The sequence below is a fragment of the Chrysemys picta genome, chromosome 22 (assembly GCF_011386835.1).
Source record: "Chrysemys picta bellii isolate R12L10 chromosome 22, ASM1138683v2, whole genome shotgun sequence".
In the NCBI taxonomy this organism is placed as follows: Eukaryota; Metazoa; Chordata; order Testudines; family Emydidae; genus Chrysemys; species Chrysemys picta.
In genome coordinates, this window is record NC_088812.1 from 14,533,612 (window position 1) to 14,549,970 (window position 16,359).

General features: G+C 60.8%; 1 protein-coding gene across 2 annotated transcripts; it reads right to left on the reverse strand.

The window, feature by feature from the left end:
• Positions 1-255: 255 nt before the first annotated feature.
• CDK4 (cyclin dependent kinase 4) lies at positions 256-10,459 on the reverse strand. 2 transcript variants are annotated; one of them, XM_042845930.2, is made up of 8 exons: positions 10,324-10,459; positions 9,156-9,389; positions 6,630-6,765; positions 6,039-6,206; positions 4,546-4,655; positions 3,619-3,669; positions 1,656-1,791; positions 256-1,127 (listed from the first exon to the last, which is right to left on the reverse strand). In XM_042845930.2, the coding sequence occupies exons 2-8, from the start codon at positions 9,371-9,373 to the stop codon at positions 1,035-1,037; spliced, it is 912 nt and encodes a 303-aa protein (XP_042701864.1). In that variant the 5' UTR covers positions 9,374-9,389; positions 10,324-10,459; the 3' UTR covers positions 256-1,034. The 2 variants fall into 2 exon arrangements, with proteins under 2 accessions (XP_042701864.1, XP_005297294.1); XM_005297237.5 differs by lacking the exon at positions 10,324-10,459 and adding an exon at positions 9,929-10,087.
• Positions 10,460-16,359: the final 5,900 nt, after the last annotated feature.

A 16,359-nucleotide genomic window follows, 5' to 3' on the forward strand; every position in this document is an offset into this window, starting at 1 on the left:
GCCGCAGAGGAAGGGGTGTCTGCTTCCTGGGATCGACAACCCCTTCCTCCTCCGCCCCTGGATCTCAGACCCACGGGTGAACAAGCCAGTCAAGAGCAATGAGGGGCAATGCCCAGATGCCGCCACTCCCGCGACCCCGTAACCTGCCAGTCACTGGGCCAGCAGTGATCAGAGGAAGGGGACCTCTGACCCCCACATGACGAGGGGCGCGGTCCTGGCTTCTCAGCCGCACCAGTCAAACCCAAGACACCTTCAGGCAAGCCAAGTGGCAAAGCAGGCCGGGGTGGGGCCAGACGCGAGGGCAGCCAGGTCTGCCCGGGCGCTGCCCTCCCATCCCCCTGCCTTCCCTTTATTAGACTCTTACCATTTTTAGAGCCGATTAAAAAAAAAAAAACAAAGTTAAGTGTCTGAGAAAAATCATTATAAATATAAACTGTCGATTCCCGGCCCCGGGGGAGGGAGCACCCCCCCCCCCCCCCCAGGATTCCCCAATCCACCCTCGGGGAAGCAACTGTCACACGTGCACCAATCCGGCAGCTCGCCCTGGCCACCGCCCTGGTAGTAGAAAAACCGCGCGCGAATATTTCTTGTAAAAAAACAAACAAAAAACCACCTGCCCCGAGTGTGGGGAGGGGGAGGGGTCTGTCGGGCTGCTCTCAGCCCCTCGCTAGCGGGGTGGGAAGAGCTGAGACCAGCGGCAGGAGGCTGGAATGTGATAAGGCAGCAACAGTTATCTTGTAAACGGTTACAAAGGGCTACTCAAAGTGTCCGTGAGAACTCGGGTGAGGCCCCGCCGGGCCCCTTCCCAACACAAACTGACCTTAAACAGAGCTAGGCCTGCCCGGGACCAGGCACCCGTGGGGGGTGGGGGGAGACGCCACCGGGGAGGAGGCGTCTCGCTCCCTGCTCGAGTCCGTCTCCGTGTGCGTGCTGGTGGCTGTGCCCCCCCCGGGGGCATGGGGCGGGTGCAGAACTGGCACTATCCCGAGTCCTCCGTTGGGTCCCCGTGGAGGGGAGAGGGGGACGCTGGGGCGTTACCCCTCTACCAGGCTCTTGTCCTGGAGGTAAAGGTGACGCAGTGCGTTGAAGGCCGAGATCCGCTGGTAGGGGTTAAAGGTCAGCATCTCCTAGGGAGGAGAGGAGAAAGGGTTAAATGGGACGGACACCGCCCTACCCCCACAGAGAAGGACTTTGGGTCTGGGCCTCCCCACCCAATGGATCAGCTGGGGGCCAGCTGAGACAACTGGGTGTTCAAAGAGTGAAGGGCGAATTAACAGGACCCTGCGTCCTGTCCCCCCTCCCCGACCCGCAGGCCCCCGCTCTCCCAACCCTGGGCTCCCCACCACACAGCTCTGCTGGTGCTCCTCAATCCTGACGCGCAGCCCCCTCCCCCCAGCTCTGCCGATGCCCCCGGGCGTGTCATTTCCCCCCACGTGCTGGTTTTGCGGTGGGAACAAACACGGACTAGGTCCCACCGCTGAGAAGCCCGCGGCTGCATCACGCGGACCAGGCCCTCGTCCCACCAAGCAATATCAGCAGCTCTAGGGGCTCGGAGGGGCTCCAGAGGGCCCCCTCCCCAATTCTCCTTCTCAGGCTAAATTATTGCTGCTTCCCCCCCTTACTCCCACGTCATCTCCCCTTCCACCCCGACCTACCAAGAGAAGCTGCGCCCCCAGCTTCTCCATCTCTGGCACAAACATTTCCACGGGCTGCGGGAAGCGTGCCGTGAAGGCGCAGTGCGGCAGGGCCACGTCCAGGGGCCAGTCGTCCTCTGCCGGGAGCCCGATCATGCTGCGGGGGAGGGAAGAGAACCATTGGGACGGGGCAGCAGGGAGGGGGCTGGTTTTGCACAGCAACTGGCACCCAGGCAGAGGTGGGACATGGGCACTGCCAGCCCAGAGCAGAGATACCGGCTTTCTGTTTCCTTGATAAGTCCTTTGTGAGCCGAGCCCAGGCTCCCTGACCCACTGTCCCATCTCCTGCCCCCTACACAGCCCCAGCCTCTTCAGACAAGAGCCTCTCCCGGCCCGTTCCGAATCCCTCACCCACGATTCCCAGCGGATATCTAACACCCCGGCTCTCTGCCCCTCCAGCCCCTGGGGCTGCTCTTAATGTTTCCTCGGAATACTGTAGGGGTGCCACAGTTTCCCCTATGCATTTCTTAAGTCTCTAGGTGGTGGGATAAGGGGTGTGTAATTGTTGCAGAGCAAAGGGTCAGTATACATAAATGGCCGACACTCTGTCTCCTGGCAACTAATGGCCAGGGCCCTTCCCCCCTGCAAGGTGATCGCTAAAGGTGTTGGAGAACAAAGGAATCAGGTGATCTCCTGGCCCAGAACGGGACAAAGCCCAGAGGAGGAGGAGGGGCTGGAGAGCGAGTCAGTTTGGGGCTGGCTGGGGACGGGGAGTGAGTGCAGACGTGGGTGTCTGGCTCACTGCCCCCCCAGAATGGACCCAGCGGAGGGGTCCTGTTCTCTGGACCTACAAGCTCCATTTTAGACCGTGTTCCTGTCATCTAATAAACCTCTGTTTTACTGGCTGGCTGAGAGTCACGTCTGACTGCGAAGTGGGGGGGTGCAGGACCCTCTGGCTTCCCCAGGACCCCGCCTGGGCGGACTCGCTGTGGGAAGCGCACGGAGGGGCATATGCTGAATGCTCCCAGGAGAGACCCAGGAGGTGAAGCCGTGTGAGCTTCTTGCCCTGAAGACAGTCTGCTCCAAGGGAGAGGAGGCTCCCCAAAGTCCTGACTGGCTTTGTGGGGAGCAGTTCCAGAGCATCGCCCGGGGACTCCGTGACACCTTGTCTCTGCTAGGAACAAAGGGGCCTCTTTAACCCCCGCTAAGGTAACCCGTGTTCACCAGACTGCTCCCTTATAGCGGCCGTCTCTGGGGCAAGGGCCGTGTCTGTTCTGTCTGCGCAGCGCCGTGCACAAAGGGGCTCCTAGAGGCTACCTAACCCGGGTTCCGATCCTGGGCAGACCAGGCAGGGGTAGCTCGAAGCCCCGTCCGCGCATTGAGGCAAACCCAGGCGCCGGCACCGCTACTGTCCCCTCGGCACCGCTACTGTCCCCTCGGTTGAAATGCACCTTCCCTCCTCTAGCACAGAGCTGCCCGCGGCGCTGGGCCCCAGGCTGCTTGCACGAGGCAGCACCCTGGACATTCTGCTCCCCACGCGGCAAAAAAACCTCTCGACCGGTCGCCTCCTTCCTTGGCCACCCGGGGAGGGAAGGGGGGGATGTGAGAGGAGGTCAGTCACTACGCAGCACAAGGCTGGACCCGGCTTCATCTTGGAGCACAGCAGGGTGGGTTGGTTACTGAGCGTCCCGGAGAGTTGTTAACAGGATAAAGGAGAGGACAAGCTCCCAGCAGCCCCCCCACCCCACAAACTTTTGTGCTTATACCTCCAGCAGCAGCCCTACACCCAGGCACGCTGCCCCGCCCTGTCCCATCAATCAGCTCTCAACCAGGGCTGGGTCCCCCAGCCCCACCCTGGCTCGGCCCTTAAGTGCCTCATTCAAGAGCTGCTTGAATGAGTCCCATCCCCCCGAGATCCCAGGGTGCCACCCCCGCCCCCATCCAACCCCCTCCAGCAAGACACTAGGGAAGCTTCAGAACTTACTCAAAAATCTTGCCCAGCTGGTCGGCTTCTGAGTTGCCACAGAAGAGGGGCCTGCAGGGGAGAGAGGGGCTGGCTGCTGAGCTGAGCGTGGGGCGTGCTCCCCACCGTTAGCCCCCTCCCTTTGGGTCAGAACCAGAGCCATCCCGTCCCCACCCAGAGGTGGCTGCATGGGCACACACTCCCACCCACATCACCCTCCGGCCCGCTCAAAGGCCAAAGAGGCTGAACAATGGCGGGAGGGCTTGGAGGGGCCAGTAACAGGCCGGGGCCCAACTCCCCCTCCCCCAGCTAGCCATGACCTGCCCAGAAGGGGCCCGCTGGATACCAGGGCGTCAGCCTCATTATCACACATCCCCCCACCCCTGGAGAGGCCCAGAGCTGAGCCCACAAGGCCGGGAGGGGAGATCTGGCAGCGCGGGGCCCCTCCCCGGCTATCAGCACAGAGCCAAGCTGATAAGCCTGGGGGGGGGGGTGGTAGTTCCTGGCTCAGAACTAATCAATTGTCTCCCAGCTGGGCTTGCTACGCTACAGTAAGGGGCTGGGGGGGAGGGAGGGAGGGCTGAGACCAGCAGGTGGGCTCCCCACCATGGTCTGCAGCCAGCCGGAGGCCAGAGCCAACCCAGCCATGCCGTCCTAGTCCCCAGCAGGGTCATGTTACCGCAAGGCAGCATGACTGACCGGTCGGAGCAGGGAACTGGGAGTCAGGGTTCCTGGCTCCGTGAGATGCTAGGCACGACGCCTCCCGCCCAGAGAGGGGTTCAAGGTTATACATGGACATCCAGCCAGGCCTACCCGCACCCCACACAGCCACACCCTCACCCGCCCGTGCCCACGCCACCCAGTGCCCACCCTGTGTCTGCAGGCACCCCAGTGCCCGCACCCCGGCCCTGCCCAGCACCCGCCAAGCTCCTCCCCACGCGCACTCACTTTCGCCGGAACATCTCGGCAAAGATGCAGCCGACGCTCCACATGTCCACGGGGGTGGCGTAGGTCGACTGGAGCAGCACTTCCGGGGCGCGGTACCACAAGGTAACCACCTGCACGGGCACAGAAACAGACTGTGTCCCCATCCCTGGGTAGAAGCCTGCTGGGGTTTAGGGCTCCCCTCCCGCAAGCAGCTTACGAGTTCCCCATCTCCTGGAGGGTGAGTCTCTCCAGGGCTGGTTGGAAGCTCAGAGCTCCCGGTCCCTCCTGGGCAGGAAATGCCTTTAGACAGTGTCCCCACCCGCCGCTCCCACTTCCTGCCTATGGCATAATATTTACCCTACAGATTCCACGCACCCCACTGGCTGGGGGGGGAAGCAGCATGGGGGCTGCCGGAGCCTGCAGCTCCCCCCCTCCCGCCCCAACACATTGGAGCTCGTCTCCGTGGAGACGTGACGGGGTAACCCCCGACAGCAGCACCCCAACTACAGACCCAGGGCTGCCCCCGGCCCTGCCCCCAGGTGCCCCAAGAGCTGGAAGTTAGCAGCTTGGAGAACCCCCAGATCTCTCAGCCCTCAAGCAGGGCAGGAGCCCTCAATCTCCAGCCCCCAGAGAAGGAAGAGCTGCTGAGTCAGGCCCCCTTTGCTGCTCACACAGCCATGAGCTCCGGCTATACCTTCACGCCACCCCCACCCCCACCCCAGCCCAACAAGGGCCCTGGGAGCCCAGCCCAACGATGGCTGAGTGCGCCCAAGCCCCTGCCAGGTTCCCAGCACACCCCACTCCCACCAGCATCGGTGGCAGGGGGACCACTTGGCACGGCGGGGGTGTCCCCGGGGATCCCCAGAGGTCCCGATTCTATAGGGACAGTCCCGCCTTTTGCGTCTTTTTCTTATATAGGCTCCTATTACCCCCCCCCCCGTCCCGAGTTTTCCCATTTGCCCCCTAACCCCCCCGCGGGTGGTGCCTTGTAGCAGCTGAGCGAAGCTCCCACTGACGGGGGTAACTGGGAAGCACTCGTGTCTGGGCAGCTGCGAACCCTGGGGAAATCCTCCCTTTGCAGCAGAGAGGGCACCCCGCAGGGCTCACAGACAGTGAGAGCAGGCCAGGCCGGCCCGGGGAAGGAGCCCGTCACCCAGCACAGGATCTCTGGCTGGGGGCCGGGCCGGCGCCTCTGCGGGAAGATGCCTGCAGCAGAGGATGAGGCGGCCGGCAGTCACCCTCCAGTGACTCAGGCTCACACGGCTCCCAACCCGCCATCCCCACCCACGGCAGCGGCTCAGACACTGACCGGGAAAAATCTCTCCCCGCCCGACATGGGCGGGAGCCCCAGCACCAAAGGCAGAGTATCGCAGGCACAAGTGCGGGACCGCAGGGGGCCTGGGGCCCAGCAGGGGAGGAGGCACCTCAGCATTTCAAAGCCGGGCTCCATGAGCCAAAACCTGCTCCCGTCCACCCCCTCCACATGCACAGGCCTTAGGGCCAGGAGCGCTCACCACAGGGGTCAGGGCCATCTGGCAGCTGTAGATCCGGGCCAGGCCGAAGTCCGCCAGCTTCACTTGCCCACTGCTGGTCACGAGGATGTTCTCCGGCTTCAGGTCGCGGTGCACGATGCAATTTGAGTGCAGGAAGTCCAGGCCGCTCAGGAACTGGCGCATCAGGTCCTGGCCGAGCAGGGGGAGAGCGCAGGGTCAGATTCCCTGCCTGCCCCAGCAGCACAGGTGGGGCGGGGGCCAGGGATACAGGACAGGAAGGGCCCTCCTGGGGCATCGAATCCAGCCGCAGAGCCTGTCATGTCATCCTATTCGCGGAGCTATCCAGCTGGATTGTTTATCCCCTACTGGAGGCTGTTCCAGACCCTGGGCCAACGTTGTCTTTTGCCTTCACTAGCTCGTCCCTCCCCTGGGCTTCCCCCGGCTGTATTGATGGAGAGCAATCAGATGTGTTTAGGCCAGGCTGAACCAGCCCAGCTCCTGGAGCCTCCTCTAGGCAAGCAACTCTCCCCTCCCCAATCACCCTCTGTCACGAGGGCAGCGGGTGCCGCGGGGCAGGGGCATCCCCAAAGCTCCCTTCGATTCCCCTTGTACCTTTATCTTCTCCACTGGCAAGCCAGGGGCCGGCGTCTTGTCCAGATACGTCTTCAGGTCCTGATCCACGTGCTCGAACACCAGCGTCACCTTGGTCTCGCGCTCCGTCCGGGTGGTGGCACAGACATCCATCAACCTGCGGGGAGGCGGAGAAGGGAGCTTGGCGGGGGCTGGGGATCGGAGTGCGGGAGGGAGGGGCCAGGCAGGGGTCTGACTGACACATGCTCTGCTGGAAGTGGGGCTCCCTCTCGCAGCTGCAGGAACTCAACGATCCAGCCCAACACAACGCGAAGGACCGGGGCTGTCTGGGCCCAACGTGGGACAGATGGGGGCCAGGGACCCCCCCCTCAGGCCCATCTAGAGGGATGGAACACAGCTCTGCCAATGTCCCTCAGTCCTGACCTGCAGCTCCCCTGCCCCCCACACAGCTCTGCCAATGTCCCTCAATCTACAGCCCCCAATCCTGCCCCCCATGCTTTCTATCACATGGTAATTTGGGGACACGCTTCCTGAGCATGCCCCCGAGCTCACAGTATCAAACCCCCAACCAATCACAGAGCTCCAGCCAGTACTGGGTTGATTCGATTCCCAGCTGCAGATCCTGCTGCCAGATAGCCCAAAGCAGAGCTCCAGACTCTTATCTGGATAACTCAATCAGCAATTCCCGGGGCCCCACTGCTTCCTCCCTGCTTCCTGGAAGCTAATCAGCACAGGACGCGGACATCCTGCCGCACTGCCCTCTGGCTCAGAGAGGCAGACAAGGGGCTGGGAACTGCCTGCAAAATGTCTGTGAAGCTGGTAACAGGGAAGAGACAGGAGGGCCAGGCTCACGTGCAGACAAAATGGAAACTTTGTCTGCAGCCCTCAGGGCCCGCGACTCAAAGGGACGGAGCCAGCAGAACCGGCCCCTGCCAGCTCCTCTGACAGGGGGAGCCGTAGCACCAAGGGCAGCAGTGTCCCCACCGCCCACCCCCGGAGATCACTTGGGGGCAGCGTGCCAGGCCTGGCCCTTCGCGGTGGGGGCAGGACAGCTCCACTAGCCCCTCTCACCATAGGAGGCTGCCAGGGAGCTAAGTGCTTAGAAAGCTACGGTCCCTTCAGATGCGGCTGCCCTCAATCCCAACCGCACCCCCACCCCACCGCTTTCCCCCTGCCTCCCGGCACCCACCCCCCTCCCCAATGGTTTGCCACTCTTCCCACCTGCCTTGCCCCCACCCCCTCACCCCAAGACCCTGCTGCTGAGGCTGGATTTTTTTAGAAGCTCCCTAAAACGTCTCTATTTACCCCAAGCGTCTCAGTACAGCCGGGAGAGGGGCAGGATGGGGACCCCACCCACCAGTGACCTCCTTCCCTGGAGCTCTCCTGCCGTCACCCCAGCGTTTCTGTAAAGCCAGCAGTGCCCCAGGCTGGCGTGGGCAGGACCCCCAGCAGAGCGGAACCGGCTGGCAGAAAAAGCCTAACGCAGGGGTCGGCAACCTTTCAGAAGCGCTGTGCCGAGTCTTCATTTATTCACTCTAATGTAAGGTTTCGCGTGCCAGTCATGCATGTTAACGTTTTTAGAAGGTCTCTTTCTATAGTCTATAATATAGAACTAAACTATTGTTGTATGGAAAGTAAATAAGGTTTATAAAATGTTTAAGAAGCTTCATTTAAAATTAAATTCAAATGCAGAGCCCCCCGGACCGGTGGCCAGGACCCGGGCAGTGTGAGTGCCACTGAAAATCAGCTCGCGTGCCACAGGTTGCCTACCCCTGGCCTAACACAACAGGCCTATAAACACCTGGGGACCAAGGCCAGGCAAGACACAGAGCAGCGCTTGAACCTCCTCCCCCACCCCCAGCGCAGGCGGGCCCCTCAGCCGGGGGAGGACGGACATCCTCTGCCAGTGGAAACCCACACGTCTGCCAGCCGAGCCATCCCGCGGCCCAGCCCCGGGCACGCTCCCTCCCCGCGACTAGCGTTGCAGGAATCGCAGGAAGGAGGCAGCTCCCAGACCACGGCTCAATTCCTAGAACCGGCCGCACATTTCCCAGAGCTGGAAAAACGGGCGCAAAGCGGCCCGGGGCTGCTTCCAGCTCCCAGGGATTAGCTCATACAGAAAGGGAGTTTCCAGAGAGCAGAGCAGCGTTCTGTCCCCTGCACGGCCACTCTAACCTCCCAGGCAGGACTAGCCATGTGCCTCCTACACAGATCCCAGATTGGGGACCCCAGATTGGGGACCCCTCCCCACTCCTTACCTCCCACCCACACCCCCAAGCCTCCTTACCCTTTCCCCCCACACCCCCGAGCCGGGGGGAGTCCCCCCCATGGGATACTGATTCCCTTTCTTGCACAGCCTGGGACGTTTATCCCAGGGGGGTGCAGAGGGAAGTGGCTGTTGGGTCCCCAAAACCAAACTCCCTCCAATGCAAACTAAGCGCCCGCCAGCCCCCGCCCCACGTGACTGAGCACCACGTGCAAGTGCTCCTCCGGTCTCGGCTTCCTCCCAGCCCTCCCCCGTCCGCACAGCCGCCCCCAGCGCCTCACCGGACGATGTTGGGGTGGTCGAAATGCTCCAACCGCTTGAGCAGCGCCACCTCACGCACGGTGGAGAGCGGCAGCCCGTTCTCGTTGGTCTGGACGCGCACGTTCTTGAGGGCCACGAACTTGCCGGTCTGCAAGTCCCGGGCCTTGTAGACGGTGCCGTAGGCGCCGACGCCGATCTCCGCCACCGGCTCGTACTGCGCCCGCATCTCCTTCGCCATCCTGGCTCCGCACCGGCTAGGAGGGAAGGGGACGGCAGGTTAAGGCAAAGGGGATTATGAATTGTTAGCAACCCCCGCCTGCACCCCACTGCTCCCCTCCACTCAGATCCCCTGTCTGCTCCCCCCCCAGCTCCCCCCCATGCTCTTGGATCCCATGGGGCCCCCTCCCCTGTCCAAGATAAATGTGTCACCTTCCACCCCACCCCTGAAACACACAATATGGGGTTCCTGCGGCAGAGTCAGGGCGACCCCACGACTGCCCAGCGCCCGGGACCCCGAGCGAGCCCAGAACGGCTGCCCCACCACCTCAATTACCCTACCACAGACCCACATACACGCAACACACACATTGCAGGTGTCCCACGCCACCCTAAAAATGCACCAACCCCCCCCCCCCAGACCACAGCCACCCTACAACAGCAGCGACCTCGGCCCCAGACCCTTTGGGCAGCCCTACGAGGGCACCCACGTGGAGGGGGGAGGGGAAGGGGGAGGAAGCACACAACGCGTGGGGCCCAGCCCCCATGAGCGACCCTACAATAACAGACACCCCACCTGGCCATTTCAGCGCAGAAACCCTGCTCCGGCCCCGCTGGTCGGAAGGAGACCCCGGTCCGGTCGCTGGCGAGACTCCGGGCAAAGGGTTCGCCCCACCCCGGTCCCACCCCACCGGCCAGGGCCAGCCCTGCCCCCACCGGCCCGCACCATGTGCCGTGGGGGAGGGGAAGGAGCCTGAACTGCCCCGCCCCTGGGAATCCCCAACGGGGACCAGCCCCCCCCGGCAGGGGCTAACTCGGGGGGCGGTGCGGGGGGGGGCAGTGCGGGGGGGGGCAGAATCCCCAGACCGGGGGGGTTGGCGGGGGGGGGGTGTAGGGGCCGCGGGGGGGGGCTGTGGGGAGGCGGGGCCCGGGGTACCGGGGGGGGGTCCGGGGGGGGGGGAGCGGACTCACCCCGAGGTGGCAGCGCAGCGGTCGGGGCCGGGGGCCGCGGGTGTCGGCGGCGGGGCCCGGGCGGGGGCGGGGCCGGAGGACCGGAACCAGCGAGACGGGCCGGCCGGAAGGTCGATGGAGCAGCCCCCTCCCCCCACTCGCCCGGACTCCTGGGTTCCGTGGGGCGTGGAGAGCCCGGACTCCTGGGTTCCTTGGTTCTGTGGGAGGAGCCCGGACTCCTGGGTTCCGTGGGAGGCGGGGGAGCCCGGACTCCTGGGTTCCTTGGTTCTGTGGGAGGAGCCCGGACTCCTGGGTTCCGTGGGAGGAGCCCGGACTCCTGGGTTCTGGGCAGGTTTCGAGGGCCCCTGTCTCCGAGGAGGGGCGGAGTGGGGCGAAGCCGAGCTCCCCTCCTCCTGGCACAGGCCTGCTCCCTTTCCAAGGTGGGATAACAGCTCTACTACTGCTGCCAGCCCGGGGCCACTGGCAGTCTGCTCTGTGTGCCAAGGGGCCAGCCGCCCCCGGGTTGATCCCCGCTGACAGCCACGTCCCCTGGGGGCCGGGGGAGCCAGGGTACGACCCATCCGGGCCTCGCTGCCAGAGCCCCACCCGTCCTTGGTGCCTGAGGTGCTGGGTGCTACTCTGAAGGGGCCCAGCCTGGCATCCCCAGCACCCACACCGGGCCCCTTGAGGGCAACTCTGAGGCTCTTCTGTCCCCTCCCCCACCTTCATGGCCCCCAAGGAAGCAGCATAAGCCTCCCAGGACCCCACCTGTCTGGTGTAACCCCCGCTTGGTGGGCTTGAACTCTGGTTCATCAGCACCATGACGCAGATCTCCTCCAGCATCGCTAGCCCCAGTAGTGAGCTGTTATCTTCCAGGTGCACCAGCCAAGGAGGAGAAGGCATATCGTGGTAGCACCTAGGAACCCCAATCTCGGACCTGCCTGGTTGCAGCATCTGCATCGTTGGGTGTTTCAGGCAGGCGTCTCTTGGAGCTGTTGAGTCAGCGCCACTAAAGGTGGTTGGGTCGTGGTGCTGCTCCCAGCCCCCAGCTTGTGATGGGGCCGGGGCTGCCCCAAGGGAGCTCCTCTCTCTCCATGCAGACTTTTCTTCCTTCTCTCAGCCCCTTGGCAGCAACAGATTCCTCTGTGACTGGGATCCATGTCACCCCCTGGTCCTCTTTCCTCCTGGGCCATCCACACAGTCAGCAGAGGGCAGATCTCTCATGCCACTAAAGCTCTGGATGCATGGTCATTGCTGCATATCCTGCCGACCTCCCCCTGCATCCCAGCCCACGGGGATGGGGGCCCTCGCGGCTACCCAGCCATGGGGCACACCCCAGTCTCGCCCACAGCTGGACCCTGTCTAGGAGAACCCCTGGAAGCTGCTCCCTCATGTTTCCATCCCCACTCCCCTGGATTCCGTTGCCTTTTGGTCACTAATTGTGGCTGCTGTGGTGGTGACTTAATGGAGGTTGTCAAGGCTGATTCCCCACTCGAGCACTTTGAGTGCAGAAGGTGGGGGCCCGCAAGGATTCTAAAAATGAATCACTGGCCACTCCAGCCTTGTATTAAACTTCCACGGTTACAGCTTTTCTCTGACCTTGGATGGGTAGATGCTGCCACCACCCAAGTGCAGAACCCCTTTGGGAGCCCAGGAAGGAGCACTTGGGAATTCCTTGCTATGGGGGACCCTCAAGCCCTTTCACACTCCCCTCCGGGGAAGAGCTGAGAAAGGGGGGGGGAGGAAATCAGCTGATGCCACCAGCTAATTAAACAACCTCTGCAGAAACCTCTTAAGACACAAAAATCCAATTCTGTTCTTAAAAAAGGTAAATTTTATTAACAAAAAAAAAAGAAAGAAAATACATCTGGGAACTCAGGCTATTGCTAGGTTTTAAAAGAGCAACTACAAGGATTAAGCACCAAAGATAGCTTTCTTGAGGTCCAGCTTAAAGGTTACAAGCAAAACAAAAGCACCTGGGGTTAGCACAGAGGAATCCACAAGCCATAAAGAAATAAAAGGGATAAACCTAATCACGTCTTCCTAGACATTCCCTGATCTGCTTACATAGCTGGGGTTTTAAATGAGTCGTTTCTAGGTATGATACTGATGAGTTTTTCATACCCGGTCCATGCTTCTTATGTAGATCAATCTCTGATAATTTTCATATGACTTTACATTGTGCCTCTTCATATAACCTTGTGGTGGGTCTACCCATGTGTGACCTCTGTTTTCATGGGACTTTGTATCAAAGCCTCATTTAGAAACTTTGCATTGCCCTTGGTATAATATTATAGCCCCTAAGGATAGAATAAGATAGAAGAAAAATTTCTTTTTGCTAGCAGTAGAACAAGAGCTCTCCCCCCCCCCCCCCCCACTCTTAATCAATTGCCCTGTTGAATGAATGAGGTGTGGATGAGCAAGACATGGAAGGCAGCACCTCCAGACAGCCTCAACTGTTGGAGAGGGGCTGGGAGCCAGACCCAAGGACAATAAAACGTGTCAAGTGGGCTCATTAAAAACAAGCAGACATACTGACGGCCTCGGGGGTTAGAAGCGAGCACCTTCTTTTGGAAACACCCTCTTTGCAGTATTGGGACAACACTCAAAAGAAAGCAGCACAAAGGACCAATGGACACAGACACAGAGTTTGAATCTGGTCTAGATTTGCATAAGAGGAAAGCTGCTATAAAAGTGAGGTGTCTTGCAGAGGACCCCGGGTCTCGTCTTGTCAACATGGGAGCATCGATCCGGATCGGCAGAAGCCCGGCTCCACCCCCTCCCCCATCTAACTCACCTGGCCAGTGAAGTTAAGGGGAGCAACTAATTGGTAACAACAAGACGGAGTGTGTTTGTGTGTGTGTGTGAGTGTAAGTGTAATATATTATATGCATATAATACAGTGTTAATGAATACATGTATTACTAATAAATGTGGCATTTTGCCTTATTCCCCCTGAAAAGATCCTGTGCAGTACTTTAAGTACAACACTTACAGCATAGCTCTGCCCTGTCCGCTTTCCCCAGGAGAACAGAAAGACAAAAGGGGGGAGTTTTGTCTCAATTTTAAAAAGTTCGAGCCTTCCCATTGGCTCTTCTGGCCAGGTGCCCACTCACTTCCTTTTCCCTGTGCAGAGCAGTGAGACTTTTTAACCCTTTACAGGTAGAGCAAGTAGAGAACAGCTACCAAGAGGGATTTTATAGCTACTGGCTGGCTGGCTGTCCATAAAAGAAAGCTTCCCCCCACACACACCTTCATTTATCACAGAGATGGATCCCCCCGTCCACAGCATCTTAAGGTGTCTAAGCCAGGCTGGCCAGGTGCAGCATCACCCAGACAATCACGTAAAACAAAGGCTTCTTGCAGCGCAGACCCAGCCAGGAATGATGGGCTGGGCTCAGCCCGTGGCCACGTGTCATACAGGTGGGGTTTTGCAGCGCACAGGTGATGCTGGGACACCACACCACCAGCTCCTGCCGGGTTGCTCTCTTCTCCCTCTGGATTCAGCTGCCTCATGCCATTTCGCCGTATCATTGGCAAGATGCGGGGCCCCTCTGGCTGCCGGTCCCAGGGTGTTAACCCCGCCCTGCCAGGCTTCCTGTGGGGTGGAGCAAGGGCTGCCACAGCCTTTCTGAGAGTCTAAGCTGAGGGAATCTGGGCTTGCACCCCTGGGCAATCAATCTCCCATCAGCCGGCTCAGGGGATTGCAGTATCCAGTGGCGTTGCATCCCCAGCCGCCTGCCAACCCCACGGGTAACGAGCCCCCCAGGTAGCGGCCAAACAGGGCAGCAGCTGCTCGTGCAAATCGCAGCCCAGCAAGCCTCCCTGCATCCTCGCGCTGGCACTGCGGTTGGGGATGCTCTCACGCTCCATGCCATGCCTGCCCTGGGAATTCTTCAGCCCGGCCTGGAGCAAAGCAGAAGGTTCCTTGTGGAATTGTGATCTGCTCCCTCTGCTCAGAGCCCGACAGTGCCTCCTTGCCTGGCAAGCAGGCCAACACAAGGAACGCTCGGGGACCTGTCTGTAAACGGCCTTTGGTCGTTAAGCTGTATAATTAGTTGAAGCCACTTAAATCAGCTCAAGACATCGGCTGCTCCTTTCTCCTGGGAAGCTACCCGTTGCGATCATTCATGTTTTAATTTAGGGCCGGCCGCGCGGCTTCGGGCCGGCCGACAAGCCAAAACTGGCATCGGATGTGCCCAGAGAGACAGCGAAGTGGGGTGGAGGGGAAGATGCCCCCTCATGCGGGACACAGGCTGGTGCCGCAGCGAGCCAGGGCTCTGGGCTGGTTTGAATGGGTGTCTGGCATTTCCTGATAGTAACAAAGAGAAATGGGGAAAGGTCAATCAGCAGGGATCTGGTCTCCACTTGTCTGCCAAGCTCCCGGTGCACCCCAAGTTCCCTAGGGACTCGGAACAGAAAACTGAGCCTTTGTAGATCTCACATGGAGCCTGATTTTAGCCACGGGGTCAAGCGGAGTGGCAGCAAAGACAGGGAGGAGATTTCCCAAGGTGTCTCCCAGCTATTTCTCAAGGAATGACCCCAGTCTCTTTGTAACCAAAAAGGGCGGGGTTGGGGTTTGTTTGATTTCCTGTGCATGTGCTCAGGAGAGAGAGGGGCCGATAGCGGGACAGCCTAACCAGCGCTGGGTGGGGAGGGCCTGGGCCGTCCATCCTGCCCACAGCCTCTCCTGCTTTTCTGGTGTTGGGCTCGTCACATCCAGCTCTGCTGATGCACCTCAGGTCTGATCTTCTGCCCCGGTGATTCCAGTCCCGGGCTCCCCGTGCACCGCTTGGCTAACGCGCCAATATTCTAGGCTCCAACGTGGCTCATAGGCCCGCTGCAATCTTGGCTTCTGAGGACGTGGGTCACGGAAGGGAAGGGCTGGAATAGAGACCCAGCGTTATGTGCTGCCTCTTGGGGCCCGAGGCTGAATCGGGTCCTGTTGTTACAAGGAAGGTTCCCGCTCAGAGGAATCCAGTGAGCTCTGGGTTCATTCCTAGCGCTCTGTCTACACCACTGTGGATGCTGCAAAACGTGTGTCGCTCAGGGGGGGTGACTATTCCACCCTCCTGAGCAAGCGACATAAGTCACACCCCAAAAGTGCCCGTGTGCACAGCACTATGTCAGCAGGAGAGCTTGTAAAGCCCTACGGCATTTGGGGGTTTAACCCCCGTGTCCCCTCTGACCAGCGTGGAATGGCTGCTGCAGTCTCCACACTGCCCCATGCTTTGGGATGGGGCTCGCAGTTCCTAGAACCCCCTGCAGGAGGCGCTGGGCTCTTCCTGTTTCTGCATTAGAGGATGAGCTCGGGGCAGGGATCCTAAACCCCAGAGGCCTGCCAGCTCTGCGGGGACTTCACCGACCCTTTAGGCCTTTGCAACAGGGCAGACTAGGAGAATCCACATCCTTGCTCTTAATCCCCAATCAAGTGTGGTTCCCCTCCACACCGCCCCTTCCTGTTCCCCAGTTTGGGGGGGGGCAGTAGAAGGGGAGGGGATCCAGCTCTGCAAATCTCAGCCCCAGATGTCTCTTGCGTTTCATGGTGTGCTGGGCCCCCCTAGTGGACACCTCGGCCCATCGCAGCTTTCAGACTCTCCGGGGGCAGAAAGGACCCGGGGGATGGGGAGTTGGGTACGGCGGGGGCTTGAGATGGACCCCAGGGGGTGGCGTGTTTGGCCCTGACGCTGTACCTGGCAGCTCGATTAAAAGGTGCGATGCTGGGAGAAGTGAGGGCGGGGAGCAGGCAGGTCGAAAAGCACACGGTTTAAATGTCCCTGCCACCCACCCATGGCTGGGAGCTGGAGCAGGTGTCCAGGGCTTCATGCAGCCAGACATACTGGGGTCGTGGGTAGCAGGCCAGGCTGCAGATAGCAAAGGAAGGTGTCAGTGTGGTTTTGGCCTCCATCATTACTGTTAGCAATGCAAATCCCTCTACCCCCCAGCTCCGCAGCGCCTCCGCTCTGCTGCCTGGAAAGATTCAGAGACAGCCCAGTCATCAACCCCCTGGCCATGAGAGGGGAGCCAGCCCCAGGCTCTCCTGATGGGTCTGCTGGC

Excerpts from the sequence above, each read along its gene's own strand:
- CDK4 (XM_005297237.5), bottom strand. Across the intron at positions 4,656-6,038 it reads AGATGGCCCTGACCCCTGTG|GTGGTTACCTTGTGGTACCG; the intron begins GTGAGCGCTCCT and ends GTGCCCGTGCAG. Across the intron at positions 1,792-3,618 it reads CAGCTGGGCAAGATTTTTGA|CATGATCGGGCTCCCGGCAG; the intron begins GTAAGTTCTGAA and ends CCTCCCCCGCAG.